The sequence below is a fragment of the Cryptotermes secundus genome, unplaced genomic scaffold (assembly GCF_002891405.2).
Source record: "Cryptotermes secundus unplaced genomic scaffold, Csec_1.0 scaffold831, whole genome shotgun sequence".
Taxonomy (NCBI): domain Eukaryota; kingdom Metazoa; phylum Arthropoda; class Insecta; order Blattodea; family Kalotermitidae; genus Cryptotermes; species Cryptotermes secundus.
The window spans coordinates 277,698-295,167 of NW_019744130.1; the positions used below are offsets into that span (position 1 = coordinate 277,698).

The window sequence follows — 17,470 nt, forward strand, 5'->3', positions numbered from 1 at the left end:
TTGTAAAGAAAGCCATTATCGCATTTCGTTCTGTTATGGTGTTGTTTCTGTTCATTTAGTGATCGAGCTCGCTGAGGGGTATACAGCCCTTATTTCATACTGTTTGTGTTTTTCCCCGTTGCAGTTCGGTGGCGCGCGTGTTGTTGAAGGGGAGACGGCGCGATTCGTCGGGACGCGTCGATCGCCACTTCCCAGAGTCGCTTCGCCCTCGACGCTTGGATCTTCCTGCAGTGTTGTGCTAGTACAAAATACAGAAAGAGAAACGCTGTTATGCCGTGTGTTAGTGTGTGTGTAAATCTCGAATTTTTGGAGTGAAAAATGCTGGTCTTCGGTGCGGGCTGCCCTCTTGCCATGCTGGTCATCGTAGCACTGTGGCTTGCGGAGTTCGGAATTGTGGTCACGTCATCAAATGTGGCTTGGCAAGAGAATATTCGCCCCAAGATGTACGTCCAATTAGGTGAGTACAGTCGAACCAGTGCAGTATCATTCTGACGATTTGGTTTACGTTACAGCTGTGAATTCTGGCGAGGTGTGTGCTTTGATGTTATCTTCACTTCAGGGAATCTCAACTGCAGACAGCGGTCGTTCTTTCTTCTAGCATTGTAACCATTATTTAAGAACTTCACCAGAATGAACGGGAATTTTTAAACATTGAACTCCTGCATATTACCTAATTTTCTTAATTTGATGCATAGGCTCCCTGTGGCCGCATATTTTGTCATAGATTAAAGATGATAATATTCATATTGTGGTATTCTGGTTTTGACGCCGTGATGTCTTCTGGTGAGTGGGTACCAGCGTCTTGGAGGAACCTACCGCCCTCATCTTCAAGGTAGTCTCAAGCATTGGTGCCCACCCAGAACACAATGTCATAACCCAGAAGCCACAATATGAGCCTTACTGTCGTGAAGACGTCAGTTTTACACAAGACCGTACCACTTTTTTACGACCATATACCGACCGGCCTTTACGATTCCACAATAAATGTAACTCATCTTAATTTCAACATTAATTAGGCGATATATATTAACTCTTTCGCGTACAATGGCTACAGTGGGTACCAGTTGTTTTTAACACGAAAAAGCAATATTTATTTATGCATTTTATATTATTCTCCGAATAAGCAGCGATTATTTCCTTGAACAGCTTCAATCGATTGCTCATAGTAGCGGAGACGCAGTCTGCTCATTGTAAGTTAGGAACTGATTTATAAATATGATCTAGATTAATTATCATGATCGAGGTGTGAATTCATGTGCAGGACCCAATAAAACGAATTGTCCGGAACGTCCCTGGGTGTATGCCTCAGAACTTAGTGATTTTATTCATCCTGTCGAAGTGATTACCATGGTAATGTGGATAAGTCCTACTCCCTCCTTCTTAACTCATTATTTATAATCACCAGCCACTTCCGCATGCCTCTTTACTTTGATATGAAACGTTCAGCTATAGAACATTGTGACATGTAGCCTCATTGCCAAGTAACAGCTGTTTGAACAGGCGACAGGACAACAGCTGTTGCTAGGGAACAGCTCTGTGGACACGTTTCCCTGGCAACGGGAGAGCTCGAAATAATGGAAGAGGTGTTTTCTGTGCGGTCCGTGCCGGGGCTATATAACGAGGACTGGTAGTTCAACTGAGAAACTTCTAATGGAAGGGAGGTTTTCTGTGCGGTCCGTGCCGGTGCTGTATAACGAGGACTAGTAGCTCAAATGAGAAGCTTATAAGAGGCTTAAACATTGCAGTGGTCAAACTTACGACCGTTCAAGTGACTAAGTTGCCGTTGTAGTATAAGGTACGTAAGATTGGCGTGATCTGTTTTTCAGACGTTATCAGCACTCACAGAATATACACGATACACAGAAAACAAACAATGCTTGCTTGATCTACCACGTAACTTATCTGCATGTACTATATTGACGCTCAACAACTCGTTGCTATAGTAACCTCAGTTATGGGGCTGAAAGACATGGATACGCACTGTCTAGGTTGGCGCATGTGCGTTAGATTGTAGTTCGTGAAGTCCTATGATAGACTGTGATTTTTTTCCCCTCGCCCATTATTAAAATAAAACGAGGTGTACAGACATTTAGTATCCACTTAGGAAACGAAGTATTCTGCATCAAAGAGCCAGTAGACTGTAGATATTGTGGCCAAAAAGAGGATGATAATACACATATATTTTCTCTCATTTAGTTTTAGATCCCTGTAAGTTAATAGACCCATTCTGGATGCAAACAGTGTAGTTATAACAGCGGAGTCGCAGTTTTAGGCAGTAACGATTCACCCCTCTCCCTTCACATCACTCCGCTCCCTTCTTCACCGCTTTAAATGCTCGACCCAGGAACAGTCTTGCTTGGGGATTTACACAGGGTCAGATGGAAATATTTTGAACTGACCATAGGTCGGATAACCTCACAGAAAGATAGGTCTGCTGTAGTCTCCCATATCAAATTGAAACACGATCTGCGTAAGGATTTATTGGATAAATAGGAAAGTTTTCCTGTGAAACACAATGACTGAAAATAGGAATTGCGTAACAACTTTATTGGAAGTCTCTTATATGGAATTCAACAAAAGTCAATTTATGGTCTTACGTAAACTAGGCTTTACTATGGATCCATATGGCCGAAATTTGAATGGCACAACTTTCAGATTCTCTCATAGTGATTTAGGCCCTAAAACTTAGTCAGAGACAGACGGACAAACATGCCTACATGACGAATTCCTATTTAGTTTGTAAAGAATGTCGACAATCTATGCACTCTGTCGATTGGACCGACGCATAGAAGAATTACAATTAATATACCTAATTTGATTCGTAAATTAATTCATATGTTGAAAAATGCAACGTTTCTATCCTAGAGACTTTGACGTTGAAATGGATAGAGCAAGCATTTACATGACTGTATAAAGGCAAGTTACAGAGAGAACTATAGTGTCAGTTCTCATTGTCACAAGTTCACGTTTCCCTGTTAAATAGTGCCATTACATTTCATAGCATGGATGTTTGTTCCAGGAAACTTCAGGACAGTTCATGGTGAAATAGTTGAATCCTGAAAATGCTAGGATAACAACTGCGGTGTTGTTAAACTACATTTCACCCGGCAACGGGCATTTATGTTACTTGCCGCCTAGAAAACCTCGCATATTGTTGAGGGAAATTTGAATAGGTCTGCAGGTAGTTGGCATGTTTGGAACAGAGATAGTATACAGATTGAATCTCTGAAGTTCAGCACTCCGCGGTCCGCCACGAGTTTAGTTTTGTGGTACACAAGTGATACGTACTTCAAATAACATCCTCTGAATTTGTTTCCATGTATAATCTCTTTGAGCTCCATGTATGAGTACTTTAAAACTGTGTAACCAACAACACGATAGCTTCTTTAGGTGTTTTGATACCATAATATGTTGACTGCCCGTGGTTCGGAATATTCTCTTGTTCGCCTCCGGTCTGATCTCAAGGGTGTCGGATTATCTTTGATTCGACTTCTGTTCGTCCTCGGTCTGCCTTGATCGCACCCACTACTGATCAACAAACCAAGAAACCCACATTCTTCTTCAGCTATAACAGATGGGCCATCTGGCCTAGTTCACTTTAAATTTTAAAGTGCTGTATCCATACACTTTTAGTAGGACTCCCTGGACGATAGATTTGTCCCTCGCAGCGTTTGTCCCTACACAATAGGCCTACAAAAAACGGCAGTACAGCATGCATTGATCGGAATTCGAACCTGCTGTCTCACAGTTCTAGAGGTCAGAGATGAAACGCAGCTTAGATCTTTCGGCCCTGTTTATTAATTTATGTAATATGTATCACATATAATTATGTATTATTTATTATTATTGTTATTTGCAGAGTAGCGTTCCAATCCGCGAAATAAAAAAAAATAAATGGAACATGGCAATGCGTGATTGCTCTTACACTTACGTCACCAAAACAAGCTGTTGAAATGTATAGTTTCTCACGGAGAAATGCAAGTGTTCTGAAGATGCCCGCTTGAAGGCTGTCTGTGGCGTCAGTCGGCGACACGTTCGACCGAAATTCCTCCTCTGTTGCCTGTATAGTCTATTGCTCCATCGTTTGTCAGCGCTTTCATATTATACATAGGCATGCACACAAGTGTGGAGGAACACGTCTGTTACGAGTACATTCGTTCACGGTAAGGCATGGATACCATTTATGGGAAATGCTTTAAAGTTTTCTCCTCTACGTTATGACTGTTATGAGTTATAGACCGTACTATATAAAAAAATGTCAAATCCTTAATGGTCCGCCTTGCATACTGCACAGAATTGTCTTTATTATTTTCTTGTTGCATTTATAATTTAGCAGAAATTAAGCACTAAATGTTTTCGTTAAAGAACATTTTATGAATGACAGTTTCATTAGCAATATGAACGTTTGGGTAATGCTATCCTAAGAGTTCATTTGTTGATTAAAAGAAGAAAGCCTTTATCCGCATGCTCATATACAGAAGGCTAAATAAAGCATGACGCTCTGTCTTTATGTAGCAGTTCGAATTAGTAATTACGGACAGGACCAGAAGGCGATAGCTTCAAACGGTTCCTCTGCTTCAGTCGTTATTGCAGCTCGATGTTTGCTGAAATAGCTGTCTCTAGGTGTCGGCACCGCTTGTTACATCGAGCTGTTGTCCTGCCAGGAATTTTTGAAGTTCATTCAGCGATAAAATGATTTCACACTGTCCCTCAAGGACTGTAATATGTAAAGTGGAGGGTTTATCTGTGAAATCCAGAGCTAAGATCGGAGTTAGCAGGTTTTCCCGTTGAAATTTCAAAGAGCTTTATGCTGGGGTACAAACAGACGGCCGAGAAATTAGTTGTCCTGTATCTTGTTTCAGAAGTCCCCGGTTAGAATATTGTGTCGGAGATCGGGCTTCCTGCCTTACAAATTTAGTTGCTTCCTCAGTCCTTTGAGGCAAATTCTAGGGCATTATCCTAAGCTGGACACCGACCGTTTTCTGCGACATCCTACCCAATTCATCTTCACAGCCATGCTCCCATTCAGCACTGTGTATCTATGTAATTGAGAACGTCGTTTGAATGATTTAAGAAGTAAACTCTGTTTTGTTTTTGTCTTACGATTTTACACAAGACAGAAAGAAATGCAAGTTGCGCAAATACAAGTAAATTAGGGAGTGCTGTGACGCGCTGTGAGGTCTCGTTCGGTGTTAGATGTTAGATAACGGTGGATCTAGGAGCTAATGGCAATTTGAATTATTGGTGCAGTCGAGTTGTGCCGTCAGACTGCGTAATGCTGTTGAAGTCCTGTATGTGATACATTGTGATGGAGTTAACACTGCTCGCGTTTCCATCCGAACTGAGAGATCTGTAATGGCGTATGTTTTCGCCTATACTACAACTAACCATAACTACACATGTTAATGTGGAGGGTGAAGTCATTAACTTGTTAGGTCGATTTTCGGTTCTACGGCCTGTCTTGTCTCGGGTGACTCAGCCCGACGTTGGGCAGCAACGGGATTGTTACACATCCAGTTGAGGCCGACATAGAATTCTTTTCGATGCCCATTTATTTCAGGCAAGCTACCAAAGCCAATTTCGCGTGTCTTTTTTTTTTGTCCCTTGCTTCCTCTTTTCTTCTCGTTATTTTGTTAATTTTTTTTTCGGAACTGTCGGACCAAGCCAAAGAGTGCACATGAAAGGATTTTCAATAAGAGTAAAGTTGTCCCCACGCTTAATTGATTAAGCAACACGCCATGCAGACGTATGGTAGAGTGGAGGTATAGCTTCACCACTTGAGCACTAGATGGAGGTCAGTGGTCATCTTCACACCCCTTCCCCTTTACTCCCGGGGATAGAAGGCTGGGCCTCAGAGCCGGTCTGAACGCTGTGGAGTAGAGAAATATCTCTTGCCTCTTCCGGGAACCGAACACCAGCCGTCCAGCCCGTAGCCCATCGTCATACCGACGATCTGCCCCAGCTCTTAGGATTTGCAATAGTTATATAAATTAAATTTGACACATTAATCGGTTTTCGCTTAGGCCTATAAATTACTTTACGCAATACTGTGGATCGTAACACTTATTACATATTGAAACTCTTGAATGATTTACGTTTCGTTTGGCCTGAACTAATCGAACTCTGTTCACCGGACGGGATGGCCTAGTAGTAACGCTGTAGACTTGTATTCGAAAGATGCTTGGTTCGAATCTCCTCCGGGACACCGGCTATCTTGACAGTTCTTTTCGTAGTTTTCCTCAGTCATTCCTGGAAAATGCGGGTATAATGGTAACTCGAATAGGCCACGGACACTTCAGATCATTTCCAATTCGTGCTTCATTATTCCTCCCCAATTCGACGCTATATAGTGTACATAGTGACACCGTCCGGAATTGGTTCCTGGTTCAATCTTACTGTTGCACGTGACAGCAAGTTTTAGTGGTCACCCTGCTGATGATACCGATTGTAGATGCTTGAGGCCGACAGCAGAACCAAACGTAGACGTAATTGAGTTTGTCGTCAGGGTTAGACCACATTTAAATCCTTATCGTAATGGGCTGTATTGAGTAGCGCGTCGCAGTGGTTCAGAGGCGAAAGTTAGGCCTAATTTGCTTACCGTTTCGGTAGTGTGGACCTACATTGTCATTCGTTTGATTTCTGCGTGAAGAATTTCCAGACATGTGCTGATCAAGCGTTAAATATCCCAAGCATGTGCGTACGCTTATTTATTTGGTTTTATTGTAGTTTTTCTGTCTCCGGTTCGCTTGCATAGACTATAAAAGCGGTGCTATGCCAGTCTGCTAACTAATGAAACATTTGAAGAGTTGTGTCTTCTGCGATCTAACGCCGTGTGGTCCGGTGAAAGTCAACCATTTTCACCAGACTATACGGCATTATATCGCAGAAGATAATACTGTGAGGTACTCAACTCAAGAATAAAAAATTTGTTTTGCATTTATATTTAGCTCAGTCGGTATAGCGACTGGCTACGGGCTGGACGACCGAGAGGTTGGAGTTCGAGTCCCGGCAGGATCAAGAATTTTCTCTTCATGTCGTCCAGATCGGCTCCGGGGCCCACCCAGCCTCCTATACAATAGGTACCGGCGGCTCTTTCTCCGAGGGTAAAACGGCCGGGGCGTAAAGCTGACCACCTCCAACTAGTGCCGAGGTCAAGAATATGTGGATCTATACATCCACTCCCCCATACGCCTTCATGTCGTTGTTCTAAATTAGTTAAGCACAAGGACAATATTACCTTACCTTCTTTAAAAATACGTATAATCTTCTTTGTGCGTATTACGCTCTAGACTGAACTTAACGACCTCCGTTGTTTATCGGGGAGGTCACTCACTCCCGGTCCTAACGTGGCTCCGTTTGGTGCAGTTTGTGTATACCTATGTATTAACAGGATACGTTGACTTCTGGCTTCGGCGCCATGTCGACACGAATACTGGCACGAACCCAGCTTGTTTGAAACAATTATGCTCTGGGATGTTTAGTACAGGCAGGATAACAATGGCGCTCAAGTTTATATGAAATTAGCCAGATAGAAAACATTTTACGGGAATTTGTAATAAACAGATTCGTGTAGTATTTAGCAGAACGCCAGTTTTCCGAATTAATTAATGACAAAGGTTGGCGGCGCCATAGCTCAAGCGGATAGTCGCTGGCTTCCCAGCGCAGCGGCCCGGGTTCGATCCCGGGTCTGGTCAAGTGGGATTTGTGGTGGACAAAGTGGCGCTGGGGCAGGTTTTCTCCGAGTACTTCGGTTTCCCCTGCCAATCTTCATTCCACCAATTGCTTCACAATCACCCTTACCTATCATCTGGGGCTGGTACAATAGGCCAGAAGTGGACGCAGTACAGGGGACTTAGTCCCATCCCACTAGCAATAAAAAATGACAAAGGTCGTTAAAATAATCGAAGATTCGGATTATTGGATTACATTCTTGTCCACGACAAACCGCTATTGTAGCCCTATTGTAGTATACTGTGCTATTATAATAATTGTCTTCTTTTTCTTCTTTCTTTGTTCCTGTTGTTCCCACTTGGAGCATAGAGCATCCGTGAAGCGTTTCGTCTCACTTCAGTCGGTAGGACTTCTTGGATGAGTGTTCAGCCCGTCGCAAGGCCGCTACAACACAAACAGAATAAAGCAGACAGACAACCGTGCCGTGAGTGGGATTCGAACCTACGATCCCAGTGTTCGAGCGGGCCATGACAGTACATGCCTTAGACCGAGGGGACACTGTGATCGGCAATTATGATAATAAAGACTAAAAAAATTGAAAACAAGTGAAATATGAAAAAATTAACATTTTCGAGAATTTTCTCTGACAATGTTCAACGGTGATGTTTGTTAGCAGACGCGTTCCTTGGTTGCGGTGATTCGGTTAACTGGCAACTCGGACAGAGCGTTCTGCTGTGTGTGATGTAATGCCGACTGAGAAGATGCTGCCTACAGGTGAGTGAGAAAATGGAAAGGATGCGCTTGTGACCTGTTCAAAGTCATATCCCGATGATCGTTTGGACAGTTCGAGAAGATTTACGGAAGGCAGTAGATAATTTGGTCGAGACTCGAATCCGGTGCGTGACGAATACAGGTCTGTGGGTGTAGTTACAGAGGGAACGGCAACAGGAAGACGAGGCAGTTCCAGATAGCATACAACATAACACGCTAAATAGTTATGTTATGAAGAAATAGAAGAATATATCATCACGTGGAAGATCACCGCACAATATTACAGATACTTACTTTTTTTTTTTAAATTCGCATAGTAGGGGGTGGAGTCCAGTTGGGTCCACTCGGCACGGCGGCCACCGATTGGCCTATTGTACCTGCCCCAGGTGATTATGATGATGGAGAATTTGGTGGAATGAAGATTGGCAGGGGAAACCGAAGTACTCGGAGAAAACCCGCCCCAGCGCCACTTTGTCCACCACAAATCCCACTTGACCAGACCCGGGATCGAACCCGGGCCGCTGCGCTGGGAAGCCAGCGACTATCCGCTTGAGCTATGGTGCGGTCCTAGATACTTACTTACTCATGGAGCTGGGCCCTTCTTGAGGAGCCGCCAAATATGCAGCTATTCAAGAATTTCCCAGCATCGTATGGAACCCGAAGGTTCATCACCGTGTTCACAAGAGCCCTCCACTTGTCCCTGTACTGAGCCAGAACAATCAATCCATACCATCCCATCCTATCTCTCTGAGATCCATTTTAATGTTGTCCACCCACCTACGCCTTGGTCTTCCCAGTCGCACAGTATTATAGGTACATTAAGGAATTAAAAAGAACAACGCCGACTCCCGGGAAGTTCCCACGCTATAGAACATGCGTCAATTTACGGTACAACGAAAGTAACAGAATAACTTCAATTTAAAATTTAAAATTTTGATTTTAAGGGAATTTGAATTTTGAAACGTAATAATACGTCGCAAACTTGCTTTTAGTAATACTGAGAAATTAAACAGAATAATGCCGACACCTGAGGAAGCCCCATACTGACCAGCGTACTCCATTACGCCAGAACAATAATTAGAAGAATTATAAATTTTATGTTTTATGCTGATTGGAATTTTATTTTTTAAACGAAATTTATAATTATATATAACAATTAAAATTATAACGCAGACCGAACGAAAATTAATAAATCGCCGATCTGGATCCGTATCGGTAAGGCATCCGATAACGAGTGACAGTCATGTAATGATTATCTGATGATGACAGCACTGCCACACACCAAAAGAATGCTAATGCATAGTGTTGATTTGTCTGTTATAGCAGTATGTGTTGACTGATACATTAAGAATGCCATATAAGATGACACACAACAGGATGCGAACAGTAAAGGCTGTGTTGAGTGACTACATAAATAGTAATTAAGAAGCCTATGGGAAGCTCAACAAATCCCAGGTGTCGGTTCGGTATGGCTCAACATTTTCATTGTTACAGAGTATTTTCAGGAATATTATGCGAAAGTTTTTCATATATTCATGTATTAAATATTTAAAAAAATTTCTGCTGTAGTTTCGAACCCGTTATGAAGATCGCAGCCTTTTGCCTACGTCGAAACCGGAGGCGCTTCTTTTCAGTCTGTACAGTTAGTCGGCAGAAACGTAGCAACCATTGCGATTAGTATAGCGATTTGGGGTAGATCGCACCCATCTTTTGTGTGCATTAGAGGGGCTTTCTTTGCTTGAGACACGTGCTGAGCCGTAGTTCTCGCCTTTATCGGGATTGTAAGTCCTGTTGAAATTTATCATGTACATCACACCGATGGATGAATGCTGGACACGAAGAAGTAATCACCCACAAAGATTTTCCTCCTTTTCATAGTTCCATATAGTGTCAAAAGAATGTTGATGTTATGTATAAGCACTCACTAGAATGGTATAAGAGTAATTTTTTCTAATCTTCCTTCGATTTCGGTCGTAGCTCCTAATTTTCGGGGGCGCCAACTATGTAGATCGTTTGTCGTGACCTGCGTTCTGTACAGAGGCAAGCGAAGGAATTAAAGGCCAATCTGTTACAAGTTTTGACAGAATAAGCATACGGTAGTCATATGTGTATTATTTTTAGATATAATGGCCCTGTTTTTGAATGCAGTTAGTCTGTCGGTCCACGGATTTCGTGATTCCATCACAATACAGTGCCATAAAGTGTTGTAAAGGGAGATAAATAAAGAATTATTCTTGAGCCGTTGTTTACATAATTGATTTTCGTTACAGATACAGTTGACACAAAATATCTTCCAGCCTGAGCTACGTCACAGAAAGAGGGGAAGAGAAAACCAAGAATTGAAGGACAAGGGGGATACAAGGAAAGATTGAGTTCTTTCCATATGCTCCATTTCCTCGCAGTTTTTCCTCCCCGTACCACAACTGGCTGACCAACCCACGCTTGTATTTCTAACGGTGAACGAAGCTCGAAAATATTTTGCTACATCTGTACATTTTCCAGCAGTCCTTCTCCACTTACCCCAAGACCCTGAACAGTCTGTGCATGTTACCTTCAGCGGTCGCCCAGAACGTGTATCTTTAACAACCGTCCGCCTCTTTTTGAACGTTTCACTGTTCGTAACTTTCTCTCTGGCTCATACAGTTCTGACTATACTGAACTGTCATTCTTTCATAAATTTAATTACTTTTCATATTGAGAGTGAGCCGGGATAGCGCAGTCGGTATAGCGACTAACTACTGGCTGGACGACCGAGAGATCGGAGTTCGAGTCCCGGTGGGGTAAAGAATTTACACTTCTCCATGTCGCTCAGACCGGCTCTGGCGTCCACCCAACCTCCTATCCAATGGGTACCGGGTGCTCTTTCCCCGGGGGTAAAGCGACCGGGGCTTGAAGCTGAGACTCACCTCCAGCTAGTGCCGAGGTCAAGAAAATGTGGGTCTATACATCCATTCCCCTACACGCCTTCATGGCGTAGTGCTTAGTTAAGCACAAGAACAACTTTACCTTCATATTCTCTGACCACAAAAGCCGGGCACTAGATCCTTGTTGTTATTTGGTGGATTCTGTCATTGGACAAACTGTGTTAAACTTATCACAGTGTCCTCACTACTCCAAAGGCAGTGTAAACCATTGATGAGCAACTTTTCTGCATAGGACCAATTTTAAAACCTCAAAACCCTGCTCGAGCAGCAAGCTAAACTATAGCGATGAAATTCATATTTTTTCAATAAAATTTTACATTAAGATTTTAAGCGACAAAAGATATTAGCATTAATGGAACGAAATATGCTACTATCACGTTTCAGAACTTAACAGTTTAGTTCAAATTATGAAATTCTTCATTGAGAAGCTTGCCACTGTTTCTTTGCCAACAGCGTCCAGCGTCCGATTGGAAGGCCCAACTTCTGAATAACTTCTGGTGTTGTTGAAGCCAAGTTATTTTGTCGCATTCTAGCGGGGCTGAGTGTGAGCCATGCTTTGTTTCGAAGTGTCTCTTAATACTGTACTCTTTTAATACGGAGATATTTTCATTACAAACTGTGCAAACAGCAGTCCCTTTAATTCAACTTGGAAGTCCGCTTATTTGGATATGCACAGTTTTCATCAAGACATTTGTTTACTGCAGCCTTACTAAGACACAACAGTTTATTGCAAAATTCTCTTTGAATAACGTCAATCGACTTGGATTTTAATTGTCAGTATCACTGCCGAAACGAAATGCGGTTCCCTAACAGTAAGCTTCGGCGGCGAAATTGCCAAATTACTTTGATGCAATGTTTTCCATTGCGCCTGTTGTTTTATTTATTTTACTAACAACCAATTATTAATACACATATATTATCATCCATTGAAATAGAAATTCAGTAAATATAATGTTTACAGCGGCAAACATCAGCCACTCTATTTGAAATTTTCCAAACAAAAGAGATTTCTGTGTATGGCCGTTATTTTCATGGAGTATGATTTTACGAGTTTAAATTACGTGGGCACTAGGTTATTATGAACTGAACAACCATAAGCCATGGTTCGACGAAGGATGCTCAGAATTATTAGTCCAAAGGAAACAAGCCAAATTTCAGTGGTTACAGGATCCAAGCGAAATTAACGGGGATAACCTGTACAGAGGAATAAATGACTTCAAGAGGGGTTATCAGCCTAGCAGTAGCTTAGTGAAGGATGAGAATGGTGATCTGCTTGCAGATTCCCACAACATTTTGAATAGGTGGAGGAACTACTTCTCTCAGTTATTGAATGTACATAGGGTCAGTGACGTTAGGTAAATAGAAATACATAGCTGAGCCGTTAGTACCTGATCCTAGCCCCTTTGAGGTTTAAATTCAGTTTCCTGAGTTTTCAGTCATGAAGAGAAAGGAGCGTGTAATGAGGAGGCCGTAGTCTGTTGCGAATTACTGTCCCAAAATTTACGTGGAGGGACTGACAAGATTATTGTCTGGATAGTCGGCCTCCATGCCGGGATTTGCAACCTTGACCTCCAGGATACACGGCAGAATTGCTAACCGCGTCCCCCCGTTTTTTTGGTTATACTAACCGTCTTGCTTTTGTGATCCAGATAAGGGACAAAATGAAAGCACTAAAACGTGCCAAAAACGTCTGGTACGTGGAAACTGATTTTTGTGTAAGAGCCAAAGCTTTCATTACTTCAGCTCTTCTGGAGAAATTTTCATCATGCATTAGTATTGATATGTATAGCTTCATGTTTCAGTATCATGTCATGCAGTGAAGCGAATCTGCCTTCCTATGCACTTTGCCTCATTTAAAGCGTGTCAAGTTTGCATTGTCTCCTGGCTACTAAGCACAAATCGGCTGTGGAGCCAGTTCAGCCTGCTCTCCAATACGTACCGTGGGGTCGTTCTCTAGGAGCATAGAGGTCAAGCATTATGCCTGCTATTCGTCCTTTGTACAAGACCTCTAATTATAACATCGTGTCTAGTTGTTTGAACGAGTATAAGCTTTCTTCCCTCCAGACTAAGGACCCGTGTTATTGTCGCTGTATTCAGGAAGGCAAAAAAAAAAAGAGTAAAGGTATCCTTGTAACAGGCCTCGGAGGTCCACGTTGAGGGTCCCACATTACCTAGACAATCGGCTCAAAGATGGCGGTAAGGTTGTCAGCTTCACGCGCCGGCCGCCCTTTACCCTCCAGGAAGATTCTCGATACTCATTTCTGTTAGAGGCTGAGTCGACCCCAGGGCCATAATGCGGCTGGAAGGATTAGGTCAATTGAAAAAATCCAGTGACTTAATAGGGACTTGAAGCCGCGACCTTCTGGCTTGTAGCATAGTGCCTCAACCAACTTCAGGAAAGTGCATGGAGGAAATGTACTCTGTGGGCACATATTGACAGTACTGTGGTATAATGCGGCCGTTGACCATACAATATGCAGCAGCGAATACGGGCAGGGTAGTGAAGAATGAAATCGTTTCTGTCTCCGAAGTGTCTGCTCAGAAGTAGGTTATATTTGACATCTGTGACTTAATGGTAGTGGAAGTGGGTCCTACGATCCGCTGCCGTTGCCGAGTTGGGGCGAGTAGATTTTGGTCATTCCGAATGTGGACCTACATGTTTCGTATCTCTGTCGAGAAACAACTTACACTCGTGTTCAGTAGTATTCCTCCAGCCCTCTAAGTGATATCCTGTACGGTTACTTCGAATAGGCCACGACTACTTTGTTCGAACTTCCGACTCACCCGTTATAATATTTCTTAACGCCACATTCCACGAAAGTAACATTTATTTCAACACAACGTCATTATGTAACTTCTGGATCACTAATTGAATCAGTCAACCAGCTATTCATGTAAAGTGCGGACTAACTTCGCAGTATGCTCCACTTAATTTCCTGTAGTCTCTTCTCTTAGACAGAGAGCCACTATCACAGACCGTAAGGAGATAGCTAAAATGAGGCAGCGACTCAACTACGGGAGTCAACGTAAGGTGAAGTAAGTAAACAACACAACAGAATCAACACATGGCAGAAGAAAACAACGAACGGATGTGACTGTTTGTGCAGTTTGTAGGTAAACGATAAGTTGAGAAAGGACCGACGTTTCGGAGCAACTTACTGCCCCTGTCTCAGTTCAGTTCCGTATCAACGCTGGAAAACTGCCAGGTTATACGGCATACTATTTTACTCCGTGGTTTTAGTCCGCAAGCGAACCATACCGACCGAGTGACCGCCGCTTGTCGGCGAAGTTAGTGCCAACTTTAGCGGATAAAGGGTGTCACGTGGTCAGCGCAACGAATCCCCACGGCCGTTAATCTCGGTTTTCTAGACCGGAGCCGCTATTTCCTTGAAATAGCTCCTCAGTTATCCTCACGAGGTTGAGTGGACCCCGTTCTAGACCCACTGCTTCTCAGAAAATCTGGTAGCGCCAGGAATAGAACCCGGATCTCTGGATCTGTAGCCAGGAACTCTGACCGCTAGACCATAGAGGCAGTCTGGTTACGCAGCATAACGCGTTAGAAAATTGTACTTTTCGTATTCAGCGCTCAGAAAACCTCAAATTTGACTCCTCTTTAGTTTGTTTTTAATTTTTGTATTGTGAAAGAAACTGAATTTGGAATTCTAACGAACGAGTTATGAGATTTTCGAAGATATTTATTTCAGCTAGCTGCACCAGGATACTGATGATGCCACTTGATGCAGACACATCCGTGCCGATGTAAAATGCAGTACCTAATGTACTGAGTGTTCGGATTTTTATTAAAAGTAAATCGTTGTACTAAAATAAACGCTACGGAAAGTGAATACATCTAACTGTAGTCGTGGAAATTGTCATGATTTTTTCTCTGATCTGTTCCCTTTCCGAAGATACTGATTGAATACTTCCCATCTCATAAATAAAAACAAGCGTTATTCTGTGCGTAACCGGCGATGCTAACGATTTCTATAGAGCCTGAAGTTGAGAGTCGTTGAAAAATTGCCTTGTTATCTCCGGAAATATGGCGTTTATGCGTTAACTTTAAAAGCTGTCGAAGTTCATTTTGGTAGGTGGTGAAGGGTAGATGAAGTTGTGTTTCGTAGCCATGTATGTTAGCGGAGTAATTTAACTTAAAATGGACGGAGAAAATCGTTATTACAGCGTGGGGATTGTATTTCTCCTTGAAGCAACAACGTAAAGGCAAGATGGATTTGTTTGTATTAAGTAATGAAAAAGTTAAAAGAGTGGGAATTTGTTATAGCAGAAACGTTCACATGAATAATGTAATATAGTATTTTATTGACACAAAACACAAAACCAATAAATTCTACATCACTTTTATAACAAACAAGTTCCTCGGCTCCTTTTGTGCTTTAACACGGAGGATAAAAGTGAAGCTTATTGAAATATGTCTGTGGAACTACAGACGAAATCATGGAAATGTTAGGCAAGGTTATATGTTTCGGCGCTCATTAAATGCCATCATCTGACCGTCCGAAGTGAGATGTGTGGAAGGTAGTTTCGCTTATGCATTAAGTTATGCGAGTTATGGACGAGATTGATCAGGCACTCGTTTAATAACACAGAAGGAATACAAAATTGAGAGTTGCTTATGTATAACATAAATAAATTATGTAATTCGCCATGTGGTGGTGCCGTAATGCTGTCTCGTAGTTGTGTTAAGAAGTGACAGCAATCAGTACGTTATATCGTGATGATAATATGCAAACTGTTTAGAGAAACTTGTTGCAGTGATATGCGGGAGAGCGGAGCAGTTGTGGAGTTGTGGTGATGCAGTTCTTGTAGTTGACAGAGGGAAACTTGTACTAAAGTGAGATACTGTGCTACCCTTTTGTGCTGTTTGTGGGCGATGATGGCGTCGAATATGATGGGTATCGCTGTAGGTGTCGCTTAAGTGTGCTGTCTCTTTTACTTTGCCATAAGTGAAGAATCGTAAGACGACGAGGAATTTTCCTTTCCTTTTAATACAGGAAATATTCATGCCATCTTCTACATTTCCATTTGAGTACCCAGTTTCTGATATGCGCTGTGGGAATCTGGATTTATGAAATTTCTTCCTGATACCATTGCTAAGTCTGTATAGCTGCGGGCTGGACGGCCGGGGTTCGGTCCCAGGCAGGGACAAGAGATTTTCTCTTGTCTGTAGCCTCAAGACCGACTCTGAGGCCCACCCAGCCTCATAACCAGTGGGTACCGGTGCATTTTCTCCCTGGGGGTAAAGCGGCCGGCGAGTGAACCTGGTCACTCACCTCCATCTAGTGCAGAGGTCGAGAATGGTGGACCTTTTCCTGCACTCCCCGATACGTCTCCACGGCGGGTTGTTTAATTAATTAAGCACAGGGACAACTTTTCTTCTTCTTCTTCTTCTTCTTCTTCTGTGGCGCTACAGCCCCAATTTGGGCCTACGCCTACCTCCATGAAACTCTCCGTTTCACTTCGGTTTACTAGATCTTACACATTCGGTAGGACTCCTTGGGCGAGTGATCAGCTCGTCGCAAGGCCTCTACCTGTAGACAAACACAGAAAAACGCACACAAACATCCATGCCCTGAGTGGGAGTCGAACCCACGATCCCGGCTTCCGAGCGGGCGAAGACAGTGCATGCCTTAGACCGCTCGGCTACCGTGACCGGCTGACCTCTTCTTACTTTCCTCATATCATCAATGTGTCCTTCGCATCTGGTTTTGAAACACTGGTCAGTCTGACCTGCGTATGTGTTACCCCAGTGTGAATGTATTAGTTGGTAAATTCCACTGTTGCTGTTTATTGTTCATCCGGTTTTCATATGAGTGAAATTAAATGTCTGTGCATTGCTTTTGGCTTCATATCCTACAGAGGAGAAAAGAGCTAATTTCGGTTTGTAGTCTTTTCTTTCTTCTTCTCGAGTTGATGAGCTGGTTTTCTGTTATTTTCTGGTAGTCTGTATTATCTTCTGTAATATGTGATGCTATCTCCTTTCTCTTTGTGCTGTTGCGTTGCACTGTTGAGGACATGCACAGGTATGTCCTCCTTCAGTGATCTGTTCAGAGGAGTCCTGTATGTTGGTCGCAACAAGCTGAGATTGT

General features: G+C 42.8%; 1 protein-coding gene across 1 annotated transcript in view; it reads left to right on the top strand.

Moving 5' to 3' along the window:
* The window catches only part of LOC111874543 (semaphorin-1A), a gene marked incomplete at its 3' end in the record, with an annotated part of 988,862 nt that overhangs the window by 41,566 nt on the left and 929,826 nt on the right, over positions 1–17,470 (top strand). Inside the window, exon 2 of the mRNA XM_023870125.2 lies at positions 125–457. Within this exon, the coding sequence (XP_023725893.2) occupies positions 319–457 (139 nt within the window). The remainder of the gene's footprint in view (positions 1–124; positions 458–17,470) is intronic.